At 33.5% G+C, this 21,475-nt stretch overlaps 1 protein-coding gene across 5 annotated transcripts in view; it reads left to right on the top strand.

Moving 5' to 3' along the window:
* The first annotated feature begins 12,897 nt into the window (after positions 1-12,897).
* The window catches only part of LOC138924650 (uncharacterized), a 41,413-nt gene continuing 32,835 nt past the window's right edge, over positions 12,898-21,475 (top strand). For 3 of the 5 annotated variants that reach the window (XM_070269863.1, XM_070269864.1, XM_070269866.1), the window contains exons 1-4: positions 12,912-13,058; positions 13,985-14,080; positions 14,893-14,976; positions 19,896-19,975. In XM_070269863.1, the coding sequence (XP_070125964.1) occupies positions 12,980-13,058; positions 13,985-14,080; positions 14,893-14,976; positions 19,896-19,966 (330 nt within the window). In that variant the 5' untranslated portion in view covers positions 12,912-12,979 and the 3' untranslated portion in view covers positions 19,967-19,975. Of the gene's footprint in view, positions 13,059-13,984; positions 14,081-14,892; positions 14,977-19,895; positions 19,976-20,231; positions 21,300-21,475 lie in introns of those variants that run through there. The other 2 variants (XM_070269865.1, XM_070269862.1) reach the window with 2 other exon arrangements.

Below are 21,475 nucleotides of genomic sequence, written 5' to 3'. Positions count from 1 at the left end.
TACCTTCAGATTCTAACCTTCTTCACTTCTTCAAAATCCTTTTTGTCGTATAAGGAATATTCACAGTTTACAGTGACTGTGATCTGGTAGTCTGAAGACTACCACAGAATCCAAGATGCCCCCAAGTAGCTCCCTGCCCTAACGTGGGCCCTTTGGAGTCCACGAGAAACCCTCAGACATAGTTTATCCCAGTATTTCAGAAATGCAATATGTTCCCAGTGGAGCTTTCACTACCGTGCCACCACAAGGTACTTCAGTGGGCATGATTCTAATACCTTTTTCTCATAAACCCCCTCCCGCATCTGTGTCCATACTTCTTTGCTGCATTCTGTTCCCCTGGGAGCTAAACTCTAACAATTGCATCACTCAGCCTTCATGCCCTCAGGCTTCTGGCTGGTTTCAGCCACCAGAAGACATTAGCAGGGTTTCAGAAGGTTAGAGGAGAAAGCAGACAAACTGTTTAATTCTCCAGCTTCCCTCTTGATTGTTCAGGCCCTGGCAATGGCTAGAACCTGTCCTTTTGAACTCTTGGCATCTTCTGACACTCAACAATGGAGTACAATCTGATCATTATCCTGCTGCCCTACACAATATTGCCTAGAATATATGTAGCTTAAAAATCTATTTGGTTTTATTTAAGAAATAAAAAATTAGTTCTGATAAAGTGATCTGTGGTATTTTCCAGAATATTGGTTGCTAAAAAAATATTTGCCATATCATTACCAAATAAATAAACCATCTGTGTTCTGATATGGCCCATGTTGCATTTCTTTTTTCACAAAGAATACTAGATTTTCTTCTGCATTTAATCCAGTGTTTATTTTTAATTTAAGCATCACGCATCTGGTCAACACATTCTATGTGTGTAAAAGTTGTTGTTGACGTATCTGCTCACTGTACACTCTTATGCACAAAATATTTCCAACCACAGTGCTGCTAACACTTGAAAGGACATTTAGCACCCAGACCACACTTGATGTTGTTGTAATGATTCCTGAGGACTCTAAAGGGGTTATGGGAAAGGAGAATGAAATTTTTAATGAAAAATAAGATTCTACTGTAAAAGATTTTGGAAGTAAAACCTGTGTAACTGGCCAAGAAGTAGTAGGTTTAGTTTAAAGGAAGAGAAGGAAATCAAAACGAAGATTTGCAAGCTTGGGTGTGGGAGATCACTACCACTTTAACTGTCGCATTAGTGTCATTATAAGTTGGGCATGCATCATCACAGGTAACAGCATTAGCTTCAGAATCATGACAGAATTTTTCTTTGGAAGAGGAAGGAGGGAGGAAGGAATTGAAAAGACATATAACAATGTGAAATAAGATGAGTCTGGAAAAATCTATAATAAGGATGAGAAATAACATGAGGATGAAAAAAATGATGCAAGTCATACATATGACTATGTGAATGTTGCAGTCATGTTCTAAATATGTATTTCTTGGAAACGTCTTCTGAACTGGGTCTGTTTAGGTAACATATTTTGTAAACAGAAATAATGGTTAATGCATGTATGAACACCTGTCACACTGCCTACTTAAAAAAAATCTTTTTAAATCTTGAACTTCCAAAAAAAAAAAATGTGAGGGGATGAGAAAGTTTTCAGAAAACACATTCAGGCATTTATAGTAGAGAAACAGAAAACTAGACCTTCATAAAAATAATTCCTGAAAGAATAAATGAATAAAATATCCGGGATTTGCATAACAAATTGAAACAAGGAATTCATTCTTAGCAATCATAGCAAAAACTTCAAACTTAAGTGGTAGTTTTAGGAAGAATATAATTTAAAACTAAGGACTTATTTTGCAAATAATGCCAGGGCTTTTCAATCCATGATTATCATGAAACACAGCCTATACGGGATACACAAGAGAAGCAAGAGTGTCAGAAAAATAAGAGGAATCAAGACAGTACTGGTTCAGAGATTGTCCTTAAATACATATTTTGTAGGCCAAGATAAGGTGAGAAAGGTAGACTCAAACATTTATTTTTTGTTCTTTTGAGGAGGCCATACCAAAGCTCAACAATACCAGGTATCTATGAGTTGTAGGGAGCATGGAATTCTATCAAAAACCTTAAATATTAGCCATTTTGAGTGGCTTTATGTACACCACTGTTATGTAAATAGTCTGGAAAGCTGATAGCTTGGCACAGATTATTTTCACAGGCTAAAATGGTTAGGTAGACTTGGCTAATCAGACTAGAACAGTAACATTATTGCTCAGAAAAGTGCTGACAGCAGTAAGGCACCTCTGATAACTCCAAGAGAAGCTCAAATATCTGATGTAGTTAATCCGACAGGAGTGGATGGGGGCAGTGTCCTGTACATTGTGGTCTCCTCCACCACAAAACAACAAGATCATCTTGGGCAGGGCTCACAATCAGAAACAGTCTTATACTTTGTGCCAGTCTATGATGGCACCCTGTTGTCATGCCCAGTGTGATGATGGATCCAGGCAGCAATGGTAGCAATCAGACAGTGCGGATTCAATCAACAGCTTGATTCTGATCATTCTCATCAGAGAACGTGAGCATCTACACAAAAGACACAGGCAGTTAAATCACTCACTGTAAATTCTTTCTACAGTTTATGACCCTCTAGAGGAGTGTCTTAAATCTGCCTGCATAGATATCCAAATCTAGACCACATAGGTAGGCCACTGACAACAATCCATCCATGAGTCAATAAAAAACATAATGAGATTCATCTAGAGAAATATTAGCTAGAGCTATGAGAATGGCTTTGAGTTCTGCCAACTGAGTATAGCGACCACGTCAGTTTTTGAGTGTGCATAGACAGCACTGTGGCAAAACAGGCACATCAGGATAAGATTTCAAATAGACAAGCCATGAGTGAACCAGGCCTAAATATTTGGGGAAACTCTGTGACTCAAGAGAGAGACTGAGACCATCACTTTTCTTCAGATTACGGAGTTAGGGATAAAGTTTCCACAAAAGGAGTAGTTGCCACTTTTTCAGGTTAAGACAAGACACTGCTGGGACCAGGCTCTCTGTGTTCTTGAGTATAACACTTCCATTTCACAAATAAGTCTTGTTGACATGAGTGACTGTATCAAACAGAGCTTTATTATACATGATTTAATAGGCAATAATTTATAAGCAAAAAGAATATTCTACTTGGTTTCTGCACTAGAGAATTCCATGAAATTTTTTTTGGGAGAGGGAGGATATTTGTAACATGTCTATCAAACTAAAGTCACTGATTTTAAATGGATTCTAAATATTTGAATATTCAGATTTTTATACATGCAGGAATCCACAAAGAGTAGGTATTTGCCATGGTTATACATAGGTATGTGAGCTTTTGTATTATTCTATTTACATATTTTTTTCTAATTTTTATTTTTATTTGATTTCAGTTTTAGCATGGATAGAAAGAAATTTGCTTAAATTAGTATTATAAATTTGACAGAAAATGCTTCCAGTTGCTATCAATTATTGGAAAAAGAAGAAACGGATGAGTAGGCATAGAAATGGGAGTTAAAAATCTAAAGGCATAGGGGCCAGCCTAGTGGCACAGTGGTTAAGTGTGCACATTCTGCTTTGGTGGCCTGGGGTCCGCTGGTTCTGATCCCGGGTACGGACATGGCACTGCTCATCAAGCCATGCTGTGGCAGGCATCCCACATATAAAGTAGAGGGAGATGGGCACGGATGCTAGCTCAGGGCCAGTCTTCCTCAAAAAAAAAAATCTAAAGGCATAGAATGGAATATTTTTGTGAAGTATATTTTGATAAGTTACTACATTTCTGTTAAAGCTAAAGGACCTGGGCTGTGACTAAGGAATACTCGGCAGGATTTCTGGTGATCTGGATTCGAAGTGTGATTGACAGAGCTAAGGTGGTGGTTGGAGAAACAGGCTCTTGAGTATGAAAGCATCTTAATTAGTGTGAATTATGTCACCAGACTAAGATTATACAGCATTTACTTCATATATGACAACCAAAGAATTGTGTCATAGAAGTCACCAACAGAACAAGGATGAAATTTAATAATTCTATGTGAAAGTTTGAACAATTCCTTTCTATTTAGTCCAGTCTTTCCTAAAGAGCCATCAGTAAAACACCTACCTTGGTATATTACCTACCGTACTTGCTTTAATACTATAGATTCCTTTGCCTCATCTCATACCTACTGATTCACAATTTCTGTGGTGGAATATGAGAATAAGGATTTTGTGTAGGTACCACAGAAAATTCTTAAGAATAACTAAGATTGAAAAGTATTCTTCTGCTTCCGTAAACTTTCACCTGTGTTCCATTAATTTAAACATAATTTTCTAACATAAGGCCATCCAGGCTTATCAGAGAACTACAAAGTTGGTTACAAAAGAATCAACAAATATCTGCGTCAACATCTTGCCTTTGCTGCTATGTGTTTAGTCTCCTGTTCTGCCCTTTCGAAGGAACCCCTTGTTGAACAGAGACCTTTTACATGGTCCTAAACTCAGTTTGCTGCCTTAATTCTCTTGCCTTCCTCCATCCTTCTGCTCTTCTTCTAGATGCTCACTGTCTAATTCTGCTCATAAGACCTGGCTCTCGAGAAGGTTCAAATTGTGAATATACCCAGAATGTTAAGGTTTTATCCTCTACCAAAGCAGGGCAAATATCACTGCATAAAAAAAAAAAAGAATAAAATCCATAAAGACGGTGGAGATGGAATCATCACATATGGAAATAGGGCACTAAAAGCAGGGCTGCCAAGAGAAGTCCTAAGTCACCAAAGACAAAATACTGAGCAAACCTAATACTTTAGACCAAAATGACAATGAGGTCCTAGACAAAGTTTCTCTATCATTGCATTAAATAAATCCTCAAGTCTAATTTTGCAAACAGAAGTTCATTTTTTAATCACTTTAATAACATTATGCAAAAACAACAAAAATTGGTTATGATTAAATTGTGAATTAGAAATTAAAACAGTTCTTTTTATTTTTTCTCAAATCACAGATCTGCAGTAATAAATAATTCTACTCTCCTAGAAACCTACGGAATTATATATGCATCTCTAAAAAGACTTATTTCTGTATTCTTATCTTGAAGTTAAGTTAGTTATACTAAACACCTATTAAATTAGAACATAAATATTTAATGTCTGGACTATGTTCTATTCATATTTATATCACCTATAACATGTGGTACAGTAGCTTTCTTATGGAAGACTATGCTTGTGGAGTTGATAAATACAATGAATGCCTTCGCAGCATAAGACGTCAGGGTATAAAACCACTGCCTACCTTTTTTGCTGAATTTTGAGAGATGTTCATTAGAATATGCTACAAAAATAGTCAAATATCATAAATAGATTATACTTTAAACTAAAACATCAAAATAAGATATTAGAAGATTATGTTGCATAGAAGTAAATCATCAATTTTTAAAAAAGTAAAAAGGGGAAAAGTTTTGATGAAGTATACTTGTTCTGAGCCAAGTATCTGCTTATTGTATTCTATGAAATAAATAATGCTCTGAAGGGGAAGACAATGTGGAACACTCTATAATAATGCAGAGTTTGCAGTCACTGCAAATGGCCATGGACATCAGGAAAAGGTACATGATGGCCAGCACCCTAGAAATGGAAGAGGTGAAAAATATGAGAGAATTGAAAACACAAGCAGAATCACAAAAGAGATGCATACACAAATATAGTCATCTGATCTTTGACCAAGCCACAAAGTCCATTCAAAGAGCAAGGATAGCCTTTTCAATAAATGATGCTGGAACAAATGAACGTCCACATTCAAAAACATGAATCTAGACATAGACTCTAAACTTTTCAAAAAAATTACCTCAAGATAGATCCTAGACCTAAATGTACCTTGGATTTGGCAATGGACTTTAGATACAATACCAAAAGCACAATCCATGAAGAAAAAGGTGATAAGCTGGACTTCATTAAAAACTTCTGCTCTGTTAAAGAAACTGTCAAGAGATTGAGAAGACAAGCCACAGACTGGGAGAAAATTTTTTCAAAGCACACATCTAATAAAGGACTTTTAACCAAAATATACAAAGAACTCTTAGAGCTCAACAACAAGGAAACAAATAATCCAATTTAAAAATGACCAAAAGATCTGAAGTAACGCCTCCAAGGAAGATATGCAGATGGCAAATAGCGTATGAAAAGATACTCAACATCATATGTCATTAGGGAATTGCAAATTAGAGCAACAATGAGCAACCACTACATACTTATTAGAAGGGCTAAAATCCAAATCATTGACCTGACCAAATGCTGGTGAGGATATGGAGCAATAGGAACTCTCACTCGTAGATGGTGGGAGTGCAAAAAGTTACAGCCACTTTGGAAGACAGTTAAGCAATGTTGTATGAAATTAAACATCCTTTTACCATATAATCAAACAATCACACTCCTTGGTATCACAGGGAAAATAATAAATATAATGTTTACAGAACATTCTACATTTAAGAATATATTCAAATATTTTTTTATCTTAACTCTCACAATCAGCCTGCAAAATACTTTTACCCAATTTTAGATAATTAAATAATTGAAGTAAAAATTCCATTTTTTACATAGATTGTTTGTATAAATAAACATAATAAATTAATGGCAGACGTATGTCCCTAATTCAAAAATTCAGCTTCCAAATCTCACTCTCTTTCATCCCTTTCCACCATAAAGAGGGAAAAATAATAAAAAACAGAGTTTAAAAAACTTTTCAAAACTATCCAGAGCCTGAATAGCAATTGGTTCGTTTAGGCACTGAGCTCTCCCCTGTAATAAAAATAAAAGCAATAATAGTAAGTTATTAATTAGGAAGTCAAACAATAACATTTGTTTGTTCTTTTTTCTGTCCCCCTTCTTTTCTCCCTTCCTTAATTCAATGAACATATTTTAAAGTTCTCAGTGTGCCATGCAAGGATCAGAACCAATAGTCAAGATACAGAAAAACAGGTTTCAGTCTCAATGGATCTTTTAATGTGAGATAGAAGACCGGAAGCAGCTCCACCTTTGGAACATTAAATATCTAAAAAAAGTCTATGAAGGCAACATTTATCTTTCCTATTAACTTTCTTCATTCTGCTAAATTTCTTCTTGAATATCATTATGGCACTCATCTCTTGACTTTTATTTTCTGTTTATTTATCACTGCTTTCATGACACAGTCACATAAACCTAGACCTAATGAGGGGTCTGAACAATTTCGTTGCTAATAACTGCTCATTTTCCATTTTATATGCCTAATTAGCTGTTGCGCTCTGCTGAATTAGACTCCTTCTCTCTTTCTGCATTCAGGTTACATATATCTGATGTAGGAAGTCAAACTGCCTAATGCTAATTCACATCAGGCTTTCAAATTTCACCTCGATTCTTAGTGACCTTTAACAAATTTATTTTACTTGTTCTTGATCAATTTCTCACATTTTCAATACCAGCTTGGTTTTGAGGTTATTTTTTGTTTTTAAAATTTTCACTGCTACTCTTCTACCCTCTCTCTTATGGCAAGTGAGCAAAGGTTGAAAGAGACTAAAAGGTTGTGATGAGGAGAAAATGTCAAAGGCTACACTAAAGAAATTTATACCCATGTACCCACATGGTTGCATAAACACCATATCCCTAACATTGTTTATAATATCCCAAAACAGGAAACAACCAAATGTCCATCGAAAGCAGATATAGACTCTAAACTTAGAGGGTATATTGATTGAGAGTATAGCATACAAAGAAATTATAAACATTAATAAAATGAGTAAACTACAGCTGTCCACAGCAACACGGATGAATCTAACAAGCATAACACTGAATGAAAGAAGCAATGTACAGAATAATATGTTCAGTTTGATTTTATTCACATACAATAAAATTAAAACAAGCCAAAAAAAGGTAATTTAAAGAGGCATGTATAAGTTTTCATTACAAGGAAGAAGCAAGCAAATCAAAAGAATGGTACTCTAGGAAGGAGTATTATAATAGAAAAGAGGACCAGTGTAGGAGATACTCTGGGATCTAGTAATGTTTATTTTGACCTAGCTCTTATTTTATCATTACTCATTGAGCTCTCTATATATGTTTTCTGCACTTTGCTGTATATTTGTCAAATTTCACAGTGAAAACTAAAACCCTATATGATTCCCTCATTTAATTCATTATTTTTATTACCATAAAAGCTCATTTTAAAATAATGGAAGATGTACAAATGCAAAGTGTTTTCATGTATATTACATCATTTGATATTAAAGCTATGACTAAAATAGCATTCTGTTATGACTTTGAACTCTGACTTCCTGGTTCCTGATTAATTCAGACTTCCCACAACACTCTAAATTGTCCATCTCTGACCCACGGTGTCTCCAGTCTGAGAATTAGGTAGGATTATAAAGAGCATTAGTTAAGATTATAGCTTTTATCCCAAGGCAACTTAGATTTCTCCCCTTTACTACCTGGAAGACCCTGAGGAAATAATTATGGTTAAATTGGACAGATATCTTTTGCTGTAAAGTGCAGAAACTTAAACATTATTTTATGCATGGAAAATGCTATTTTCTAAAACAAAGAGTAGTCTACACAGCAAGTTAGATCTGCTACTTAATTAGGACCATAAAGGTTTAGAGATCAGCTATTATAAAAGTACCTTATCACCTAGAAGGAGTTGTCTTGATAGAAGGGAAGAACACCTACTGAAAGCCCAGGTATGGTGACAGCTGGGAGATGGGACCCTGCAAGGCTGATAGTCCTACTGGATGCAATATATGCCTTAAACTAGTGGCCAGCTTATGGTAATGTCCCCTAAAAGCCAGAATGCAAGGAGGTGGAAGTGGAAGTGACACTTCGTATGATTATACCAAATAAATCAATTGAACTACTCTACATGGTTCTTTCTCTTTTCTGGCCCCTGTGACTTCTTTCCGTTGTCCTTCAGACCTAAGGGTATTGAAATTTCACTGTTCTTTACCCCCAAATTTCTGCTCTGTTTTGTTTCCCTTACCCTTCACCCATGTCTTTGTAATGTGCTCCTTTGTAAATTAACTTCCTCAAATTATCTTGAATGTGCTTCTTATCTGTTGGATTCTGATAAATGAAAATGAGTCAGATATTAAGAGAAAAAAATTCCAATTGGTTTGTGTATTTACACTATGTTCTCAGTTTTACTTCCATTCCTTTTAAATCTGATTTTCCCTAATTTATCTTTTTTCGTGTGTGTGAGGAAGACTGGCCCTGAGCTAAAATCTCTTGCTGATCTTCCTGTTTTTGCTTCAGGAATATTGTTGCTGAGCTAATATCTGTGCCGGTCTTCCTCTATTTTGTATGTGGGATGCTGCCACAGCATGGCTTGATGAGAGATGTGTACGTCCACACCCAGGATCTGAAACGTGAACCCTGGGCTGGGAAAGCAGAGCAGATGAACTTAACCAGTATGCCACCAGGCCAGCACCTATCATTATTTTTTTAGTCTTAAGTCTGTTTACTTATAAACCATAAATGATGCGCATTTCAGAGTGGTGGTCAAAGTCATTATTTTTATACTATACATAAATTATAATTCAGAAATATACTTCAGCTTCTGGAGAAATGTAAACTAACTATAGTTCTGGATAGTTGACTATGCATTCAGAAGACATTCTTTTTGTTAAACAATCTCTGTATCAAGAATTATAATTACACCTAGTGCGTAGGAAAGATTCATGCCCCTAACTTATTCCTCAATCTATTACTTTTAATGAAAACATATTTTAAAAACAATCTAATTGTCATATTAATGATAGCTTTGAGATTTTTGGTAAAGCCATGATTAACATTGAATTAATTTAATTAACATTAGTATTTAAGTTATTAAAATATCATTACATCAAAAATATTATTTTCAGGGTCTGGCCCGGTGGTGCAGCAGTTAAGTTCGCACATTCCACTTCGGTGGCTCGGGTTTGCCGGTTCTGATCTGGGTGCGGTCTATGTACCCCTTGTCAAGCCATGCTGTGGTAGGCGTCCCACATATAAAGCAGAGGAAGATGAGCACGGATGTTAGCTCAGGGCCAGTCTTCCTCAGCAAAAAGAGGAGGATTGGCAGCAGATGTTAGCTCAGGGCTAATCTTCCTCAAAAAAAAGAAAAAAAGAAAAAAAGAAATACATTATTTTCAATTAAAAGAGGTATCTTTACTCTACTTTGCATCCCGTGTATCTGATCTATTTATTGTGTGCTATTGATCTGTGGGTTAACTCACTCACTGAACCTATTGGTGGTTGTGAGGAAAAATAATATTTTAATACACTGTGGCTTTTAGACGGGAATTGAAATAGTGAATTTGGTAAGAAATCATATTTAAGAATCCAGTCGACAGAGATTAAGGATCTTCATTTTTTCAAATGGACATTTATTTGCTAAATCTGGCAACCCTAACTACAGTCTTAGGATAAAGGTGAACTTAAACTAAATCAGTTTTCCCCAGATTACTAAAAGGAAAATTTCCTGCTGAAATAGCTTCCCTGAAGCCAGACTTCTTGTGGATTTTCAGGCTGCATTAATACCACCTCTCTGGTTAAAAGATTACCAGGCCAAGATTTTATTTTTGGGTTTTTTTTCTGTTGGTTTTCTTTCCCAGTTTATTAAGGTATAATTGATATATAACATTCTATAAGTTTAAGATGTATGATATAATGATTTGATATGTGTATTTATTGCAAAATTATAACATAATGAGTTTAGTTAATATCAGTCCCCTCAAATCATTACACATTATTTTCCTTGTGATGAGAACCTTTAAGATCTACTCTCTTAGCAACTTTCGAATATACAATAGAATATTGTTAAATAGTCACCATGCTGTACCTTATGTCCCCAGAATTTACTTACCTTTTCAATGGAAGTTTGTACCTTTTGACCACCTTCACCCACTTCCCCCATCCCCCATGCCCCACTCTAGCAACCACAGATCTGACCTCTGTTTCCATGAGTTTGTTTTTTCCAGATTTCACAGATAAGTGAGATCATACAGTACGTATTTGTTTGATTCTGTCTGACTTATTTCACTTACACACGCCCTCAAGTTCTGTCCATGTTATTGCAATTTGCAGGATTTCCTTTTTTTTTTTATGGCTGAATAAAATGAATCAAGATAGAATTCAATACACAGCCATTTTTCCAAAGTATGAGAAAAAAATATATTTTTCAAACAAACAAAACCTGAGAGAAATTGGCATCTTCACTCAATAAAAGAAATTGTGTTGTTTGAATCTCCTTTAGATTGTCCGAATCTGATTTTTGTTTTTGGTCTACTTGATGTATCAGCAGTATATTAAAATTTCCCCGTGATTGTGTTTTGTTTATTGCTCCCTTCTATATTTACATATCATTTATCCTTGCTATATTTTGAAGTAATATTATAAGGTTACATTAAAATTGTGATACATTATTGGTGAATTGAAACTTTTATTGTTGTTAGGAAACCCACCTTAAATACTACATTTTGCATTAAAGTGTCTTTTGTCATATATTAAGAGCTACAATTGCTTTAATTTGATTAGCACTTGCATTATATATATTTTCAGCCATTACACATTCTTATCTATTAGAAGTGACTTTTGTAAATAAGATATACCATTTAAAATTTTTTAAAAACCCAGTGATAATTTTTATCTTTTTACTGGAGCATTTAGAGAGTTCACATTTACTGTTGATATATTGTATTTTTTATCAGTATCATACTTTTGTGCTTTCTATTTGTCCTACCTATTCTTGGTTTTTCCTCCTTCCTTTCTAGCTTCTTTCGGATTTATTTATTCTTCTCCTCTATGTATTCCTCTATAATTTTTGAAGTTATAATTTCTTTCCATCCTTTCAGCATTTATTCTAGAATCTAATGCATGTGCACTCAAATTATTAATGTCTGAAATTGATCATTATCTTTGCTTCTTCCAAGAACACTCTATGGTCTCCCAGTCAAGTTATACACTTATGCTATGAAGTTTATTTCTATTGATCAAAGGTGAGGGCAGGGGCCTCTGTGGTCACTGTGGTATGTATATCTCAGAGCACACAAGGCTGAAAATAAAATTTCACATATGCACACTGTAATCCTTTCAATGATAAAATTTAATTATGCTCATTTAAAAAAGTAGCACAAAAATGAAAAATCACATATGTAAAATAAAAATTTACCTACCAAGTTAGTCACTTAAATATTATTACATTACAGTCTTAAATTACCAGGTTAGATATACATTATTACATTACAAGCACACACATAACAACAGATTTTTTTCTACCAAACATAATATAAAATCATATTATGCAATAATTTGTACCTTTTTCCTACTTAATACATCATGGGAAATTATCCAATCAATACTTGCAGAACTCTTTTCTATATGAATGACTGTATAAGTTTTATAAGAGGAGTACATCATAACTTATTTTATTGTTTACTTTATTGATAGTTAAATTGTTCCTTTTACTTTTCTAAACAAAACATCCATTGGTCACTTGAAAAATTAGGAAAGGTTATGAATAATTATGTTAACGGTGGTTATATTGAGGGAACAGGGTTGTACGTCATTTCATTTTCTATAAGACACATTCTAATATTTTTTGAATTATTTACAATGACTCTAGATATATAATCACAAAAAAGATATTTCCAAAAATCAGTATCTGTTACAATCTTATTCAAATACAAGATATCATTTATTTACATAAATATGTTCTAGTCATCGTTGTTTTTGAAAAATAACAAGCAGAGAACAAATCATTATGGTTAAATAATTTCAAACTTTATCTTTGGAAATAAAGAAGTGTTTTCTTACATAGAAGAACAACAAATTTAATCTATAGGGGCTGGATTACATTGCCTTTTATTTTCTTAAGTGAAAAAGTAGTTTACATGTTAAATTTAGAGTAAACATCCTGTCTCATGTTGCAATGTTAAGAGATGTGTTTCCTTGATCCTGTCTCATTCTGACCCTCTGCTCGTCATCTGATCCATGCAACCTAATCTAAACTATGGAACCAGAGACACCGACACTGTCCAGCCCCTGTCTTGATCTTCATTCTTCGCCAGTGGAACTTCATGAAAATACAGGTAAAATCAGATACTGTTGTTATGCTAAGCAATCCATTTATTTGATGAGAAAATAATATCATAAACAACAAAGTCCACTGCCAGATACTTTTACATGAGGAGTTGAAAATCTTTTGTCTTTATAAGTGAATTTAAGATTTTCCACTTGAAGGGGATTTAAATTTCAGACAATCATCCTTTGATAAGTAAATATTTACAAATGGATTAGATTTAACATTATTTGGAAAAATGTTATTGACTTGGTGCCTATGAGTTTTGCTTCGCTTGAACTGAAGGAGTACATGCAATATGTTGCTAAGAGAATTTTTCTACCTACTGAGAATTAGATGACAGATGATATTTTTTCTCATGCTCCTTTTATTAAGCTTAAATGTAACTATAAGAAGGGGCAAAGATAGGTATTTAAGTTAATTTTTATCTTTCTACTCTTGCTTCTGCAACCAGTGTTACTGCTGATGGTATTGCCCATTATATTCTTAGAATTACCATTCTACACTGCTATTACTACTACTACAAGAACACTTATTGCATGTTTATTGTTTCAAGCACTCTGCTACTGACTTTATGTACATTAATTTAATCTCTATAATATATCTATGAATGAATACTGTTGTTACCTCTGTGAAGGGAACTTCATCGTGATAAAGAAATTAAGATTAAAAAGGAAAAAGAACTTGCCACATTTCACAAAGTAATTAAATGACTGGGTCAATTTTAAAACTTTCTTATAGGCATAAAATGGGGCAAATTTTGTTTATGATTTCTAGCATTCTTTTTAATTATATGTTTATGTATCATACAGGTAGGTATGTATAAGTACTTGTGTATGTATATATAAATTATGTATGTGTATATAAATATATATGTATAAATATGTATGTACGTATATATAAATTATGGTTATTGCATGTATTTTTCTTTTCTAGAGTTTTGTGAGGAAGGTATAACATACACAGCAGTCAAAGTTCAAAACTCTTCAAATACTCAGAAGAGAAAAATAACTAGGATTTCGAAGTCAAAAGGTAAAAAACATTTAAAACTAGATTTCTTTTTTTGCTTGAATAATGAACTTTAATGCTTTAATGAACTAATCATAAAAATAAATATTCCTGGACTAGTCTCTGAATCAGAATTTGTCTCTTGTACCAACACTTTTTAACTAGTCTTAGAGACATAAAGTGCTCTGTTAAGAGCAAACGAAAATGAACAATGAATCAGTGACGGCCACAATGACTTACAATGATATACCATAGCCGTAGGATAAAGGCTGTTTCATATATACTCTTCTGGGTTGATATTTTACTTTTGCAAAAGGTAACTGTTCCTTTAAAGCTTCAGTATTTCTAAAAACAAAATGGAGCTTGTGAAGTATCTCATGATAAATGGACTTTTATCAAAACTGTCACAGGATATCTGTCTGGGCCAACAGTTAATCCAGGAGTTTTATTCTTAAACTAGATCTGCTACAAAGATGGAAGAAACCATTTTTTAAAAATTGGAGGAGGGTGACGAATTAAATCCCTAGGATTTGTGAAGGGATCTTTTGTGGTCTTTGTAAGGTCTCTTTAATAGAGCAACTTGTTAGTCCACAAACAACCCTTTCCTACATAAAAATATCCATATCTTCCCTGGTTGTCCCCAAATCTGCAAAACACTTTAGAGTTCCTCTCACAGGCTAGGGTATATTTTTCCATGCTGTGGTGCTCCCATGAGCTTAGATTTCAATCTAATATAAGTGGGTTGAGTATTCCTGACCAAAATTCTTTCTAATCCCGACTCCTGAGTTGTCTTTCCATTGATCAGCATAGTAGCCCACTTCCCTCTCTTTGGACAGGCTCTCCATGGTGCGTTGCTGCAGTGGTATTTGCCCTCCTTTATCTAATTTTCCTCGCACTAGCTGCAATTATGACAGCTAAGGGTAAGTAATTTTCAGAACTATTTCATTAACGTGTTTTAAATCAGTACAGTATAATTTTTAAAAGCCTTTAAAATTGGTTCTAAGAATTTCCTCAAGGTATTTTTCTCATTTGTTATTTTAATTATATGATAATTTTGTCAATTCAATTTTGGAATTTTCAAGAATAGCATAGGCCCAGGTGACTTTATCAAAGACGTCAGTGGATAGCTGGGTGTTTTGATAAAAATAGAAAAGAATAGCTGCAGTCTATATTTTATCATAATGTTATTGACATTAGATTCACCAACTGAGGTGTAATAAAATGTGAAAATATTTATATAATTTACTGGTGGGATAGTTAAAAATTAACTGTAAGGGCATCAAGTCAAGTAATTTGAAAGAGAGAATTTAATAGAGGAAATAAAAGATTATGGACAGATATTCATCAAAAAATGAAGCAAAATGATCAAGGATGTTGGACTGAGCCTACACGTTGCTTGAATTCAATATGTCAATATTACAAAAAATATATAGCACTTAAAAGAATAAATCCATAAAACTCTTAGTACTATTAGCAAATCAGAAATGCGAAAAATTTCAAATACAGAAAGTAAGATATATTAGATTTAGAGGCCTGCCCGGTGGCCAAGTGGTTAAGTTCCCACACACCGCTTCGGTGGCCCAGGGTTACGCTGGTTCATATGCTGGGCACAGATGCGGCACTGCTCATCAAGCCATGCTGAGCAAGCCCACATAGCACAATCATAAGGACCTACAACTAGAATATACAGCTATGTACTGGGGGGGCTTTAGGGAGAAGAACAAGAAGAAAAATAAGAAGATTGGCAACAGATGTTAGCTCAGGTGCCAATCTTTAAAAAGAAAAAGATAGATTTATAAAACAGGAAAATAAGTGCTCAAATTGCTCAAAGCACATGGAGTAGAAATTTATTCAAAAGGCATAATTTGTCTAAAGCAATTATAATCTCAAAGATAATTATTTCAGAATATTGCAGAATATGTGATTTTTAATAGTAAACACAAAAACCTTGTTTAAGTGTATGATATCCTGCAAAGACACATATGATAATAAAGAGACCCAAGACAATGTAGAGAAATTGAATAACTATATTCTACAGATAAATAACCTAATCAAAGATGCACATCCAAACAGATAACTTTTTTTCACATATTAATGCCTAGAACAAGTGTATATTGTATTCTACCATGTCCCAGTCATCAAGCTAGATGCAGGAGATACAAAGGTGAACAAAAACTAATATAATCCTTGCTCTTGTAGAATTTGTAGTCATTAAATGTGTCATCGTATTTGCAACGATGATAAGATATATGGCAAGAAAAGAATAATACAGATAACTGACTGATAATTTTTAAGGGTGAACTTGAAAATATCTTAATAACAAAAACTGACGCCAAGATAAACTGTTTAGTAGCTAGCAAAAAATGAAAGAGCCCCACCCAAATCAGTAAGATGGGCATAGCATTATTCCAAATTATCTCTGTACACAGAAAGCTATTTTAGGACAATAGACCTTACAAACATAGAAGCAAAAATTCTACATGAGAGAGCCAACATAATACACCACTGACTAAAAGAACACTACACGATGAACAAATCCTGGTTAAGATCAGAGGGGTTTGTACTGCTGTTGAGAGATTTGTCAACAGAGAGAAAAAAAAGAAATAACTACAATTAGAAGAAAACATATTTAACTTGATTAAGGATGTGTATAAGAACCTTCAGCAAATGTAATCTTTCATGATGAAAATTATTGTTTCAATAGAATCAGGAAGACAAGGATGACTGATATAATAACTATTATTCAACATTTCTTGGATGTCCTGGTCAAAAAAAAAGCCATAATGCAGGAAAACCTAGTTAGATATAAAATAAATATTAAAAATTAAATACTGAAATTATCTGCATATGATGTGCTTTCTTACCCAGATATTACAAGGAAATCTACTGGAAAAAAAAATCAGAATAAAACGAATACTTCAATAATGAAGCTGGATACAAAATTAACCAAGTTTTATTACATACTGGCAGGCGCTAATATCTAATACCTAGGTCCATCTTTTAAACCTCTTACTTGACATTTCTTCTTAGACATCTTAAAAAACACCCGGCACACTACTTTTCCAAACCTCTATCTTCCCAGCCTTGATCTTTACCAACATCCAGAAAAAAATAATATACTTTAAATATTGTTATCTTTCTTGGCTCTTGATATCTAGTGAAATGAACCTAAGAGTCATCTGTGTTACCTAACTACCACTGATTATCTCAATTTAGTGAGTTAGTACACTTCTCTACATTTGCATTACTATCTATCTAATGCAAGATAATAATCACTCTCTCTCTTTTATCTATCTACTCTACTAGCCTCTAACTTCATCCACCCTTGACTTCTTCCAGTCTATTTCCAGAGTAGCTTCTTCAAAATATAAATTTCATAAACTCACCATAACTTTACTATTAGCTGCTTAGTAATTTAAATTCAATATAAATTTAAAAATCCTTAACATAGTTTATAAAGTCCTTCCTTGCGTGGTCCATAGATTTCTACCCCTGCTAGTGCTACATACATTCTCACACTCTAAGCTCCAGCCATAGTTGTTGCCCTTTAGTTCACTGAATGATTTATGGTTAGAGTTACAGTGTAACATCATAAAAACAAGGATAATTTTAAGAATGAGAGTTGATGTTGTTAATAATTACTCTGGGACAACAAGCATAAATCAGGACTTCTCTGGGCAGATTGGTCTGAATTGTGACTTTATCTGTGATCCCTTTTCTACAGGGCATATGCATAAACTATTCCTTTGACCTGAAGCATCCTTCCTTCTACTTTTCTCAGGATAACTAAATCCTAGCGTAATTAATTATCTCAGAATAATCAATATTCTTTTATAATTACACAAAATATCTCTATTACAATATCTTATGTACCATTTATTTGTAGCATCTTTCACAATCCCACATGTATAATTCTTCATGTGGTTGTTTATTCAATGTCTGTCTCTCCCATTAGATTGTTAGCTTCATTATCACAAAGCCCATGTCTGTATTTGCTCTACATATAATCTTTGCTTCAAATACTATGTTGACACATTACAGATACTTAGTGAATATTTTTGATTAAATAAATTCATAAACTTAACAATTGATATGGCTTATATGAAAGAGATTATAATACTTTACTAAAAGGCATAAAGAAAGGCATTAATGAATTGAGTATATATTAAATGTACCTTGGTGGAAAGACTAAGGTTTACGTGATTCCAATGCAAATGCATTTTCATGATAAGTTACTTGTAAATTATACATAAAAGTAAAAATGCCTGAGATTAACAAAATACATATTGAAATATATTAACAAGAGAAGTAGGGATCTAGGCTTTCCAGGTGCCAAAATAGTCTATAAGCTATAGGTAATTGAAGGGAGATCTTGGATATCATAAGTGAATCATGGATGAATAAACTTATGACATAAATGGAGGATAAAGCCTGTAAATAAACAAGAATGTTCTTGGGTAGAAAATTTAGTCGAGCATAGCTTGCTTACTCAATGGTGGCTTAAGATTTGGTTTCTTATTTTAAAGAAGATAGAGAAGATGTAGGTCCATGTTCAACTGCATCAGAACAGTGACTAGAAGCATCCATCTTAGGAGAATATGTTTAAAATATGGAATGATCAATTTAGGGAACAAACATGGAAGACTGCAAGTGTGAGGAAATGGAAAGTTGATAATAATATGTTCTTTTCTTTGCACTGATTCATCATAAGACATATTGAATTTTAATACTGTAAGTGGTCTGATTAGGAAATGACCCAGCAATATTTGTTACATTTATTCCAATGCGTCCAGCAGTGAATTTGGAACTCAAACTGGAGTAATGTGGTCCAGAGAATTTAAAGTCACGTTGATATAAAAAGATCTAAAATCATGTTGTACTTGACCAAATTGAAACCCTATGTCCAATAACAAGTTACATGATTGTATAACTGAACTGGGATCAGATCTTGGTAAAGCAGGTACGCAGGAATCTTTTCTCTCCAATTCATGTGAGGTCTCCAAAATCTCTTAGAAGTAACCATAGATCATTCAGACTTAAGTAAATTCAAGCTAGAAACATTCCATTCACTCATTTTTTTTAAAATTCAAGTTGTGCCATCTGGTGTGCCAGATCCTTCCAAATAAAACAAAACACATCGGTGTGAAGTGATGTGGATTAAAGGTTTTGTATTTGAATATAGAAATAGAGCTGTTAAAAAATGGCCAAATTTTGTAAAAACTTAATTGTAATGAGTTTGAATTTTAGCATATAAACGATTGAGAGTCTCTGAACATGGTCGAAAGGGTAACATTATTCAAGCTGTGCATTGGGGTTGAAGCATTTTGAGGGAACTATTGTAAAGTGAGAACTAGAGAGTTTACAGAATATTATACTACCTCTACATAAAAACAACAAAAATTTGAATAGGGAAAATGTTATGATACTGTGAAGAAGGGAACATATATATGAAGCATTGAAATGATGGAATAAATAGTACTTTGTGACTGATTGGATGTGTGCTATGTCAAAGATATTTGCCTCAAAGATAGCTTAGGTCATTACGTCCTGATTGTCCAAGTTTACGAACTACTGAGAATGGTATCAATCAGATGTTGAACTTGCAACTATTAAAGCACCAGTTATTAACTCATAAATATACTTTATAAGTAAAAGTTCATACTTTATTATCAGTTACTTGCAAATAACTTAAAATTCATTCCTCATTTAATAATAAAAAAATGAATGGATAAATTATATTTAAGAAATTTTAGATTTCTATTTTACTTGCTGTCTCAAATGTTTGAAGGTAATAATAGTATTAAAACATATTTTCTTTTGCAAATTTTATGAATTTCAGTTCATTGTCTAGAAGAGACTTTAAAGGAGTTGAATATATCAGATACAACTACATATTGCAAATTGAAGTAGCAAAAAAAGGTATGTATTGCATTGCAATGGGAATCTTGGTATCACATGCAAGCTATTTAAATTTAGATATATATATATACACATACAATTAATAAACATGAGATCAAAGTTAGATAACTATGGCGCACGTACAAAAATTCTCATATATAAAGACTTCTCTCTAACTTAGGGAGGATAATTGCAAATAATAATGCAAAAATTATAATACACGGAGTGACTATGTGTGATGAAATTATCTTCATACATGTACTTTTTGTCTGTCAAGGTAACTGGTCGTTCTCTGAAGAAAATTTGTATTTTATTTCTGCTGAAAATAAAATTTTGTCAGCAAGAAAATTGTTCTGAAGCACATCTACAGTCTTATCAAGACAAATAGCAAGGAATAATTGGAAGTATGGCATAATATTCATCCCTATCTTTTTTATATGGAAGATAATTATAAATAGAGATTTTTAATATCTTGGGTTCATTCAAGCATGCTACACTCAACATATTATAATTGGAAATCTCTTAATCCCAAAAGATCAAGATATGGATTTAAAATGATTATGTTATTTTTAAATTTTCAGTATATTTGTATATAGAAGTAAATACTAACATATAAAACTTTCTGACCTTGGTAAACAAATGGGGGGAAAACAACATAGGACGTACAAACCAAAGGGAATCTGGTCACAATTGGCACCTAAAAAATTACCAACATTCATTGATTGCTTCTAACATTCCTGGTTCTACTTCAGTGATTACGTGTATTAAAGCATACACTGCCCCAATAATCCTATAAGACAGTACTATCATTATTTTTGTCATACTAATAAAGAAACTGAGGCCCAGAAAGTGTGAGAAATTTTTCCCAGGTTGTATAGCTAGTAACAATTAGAACCAAGATTTAAACCAAAGTAGTCTTACTCTAGAGATCATGAGCATAACCATTATGTATGCTGACCCCAGAACAATGAATCATATCAAACCAAGTTGTAAGAATGTTGCTTCTTTGGTAATAGTCAGGGCTGCTCATGCAAGCAGATTTACATTTTTCTCCCCTGGATGTATCTTTCAGCAAGAAACAAATGAGAAAAAGAACTTTCAAGAATCAAATACCATAATAATTTTTCATAAGGAATGACTATTTTTATACTAATTATTTTTTGGAATATGAAAAAAAGATTAATAGAAGTGATTTTTTCCCCTTAGTAGACTGTAGCAAGCCTAAAGAATAGAGGTCTCCTACGTTTTAGTTCTCATCCACTTTGTGGCTGTTGTTTCTATACTGTTTCTTCTTTTACATTGAATTCAAGTTCTGTTATTGCCTTTAATAAAGATTTCAATCCATATCAGTGATGGTAAATTTATGGCATATATACTGACAATTTCCATATGATGCTCTTGGAAGGTACTCCTTATAATTACAACATTCTTCCCTACTGAGGCTGGACTCCACGTTGAATAATTTTCAACAAAGCACACCTGAAAGTTTTTGCCCATTGCCTTGCTTTCGTCTTGTATACA

The sequence above is a fragment of the Equus caballus genome, chromosome 6, assembly GCF_041296265.1.
Source record: "Equus caballus isolate H_3958 breed thoroughbred chromosome 6, TB-T2T, whole genome shotgun sequence".
Classification (NCBI taxonomy): domain Eukaryota; kingdom Metazoa; phylum Chordata; class Mammalia; order Perissodactyla; family Equidae; genus Equus; species Equus caballus.
This window is presented reverse-complemented; position numbering and strand designations above follow the sequence as displayed.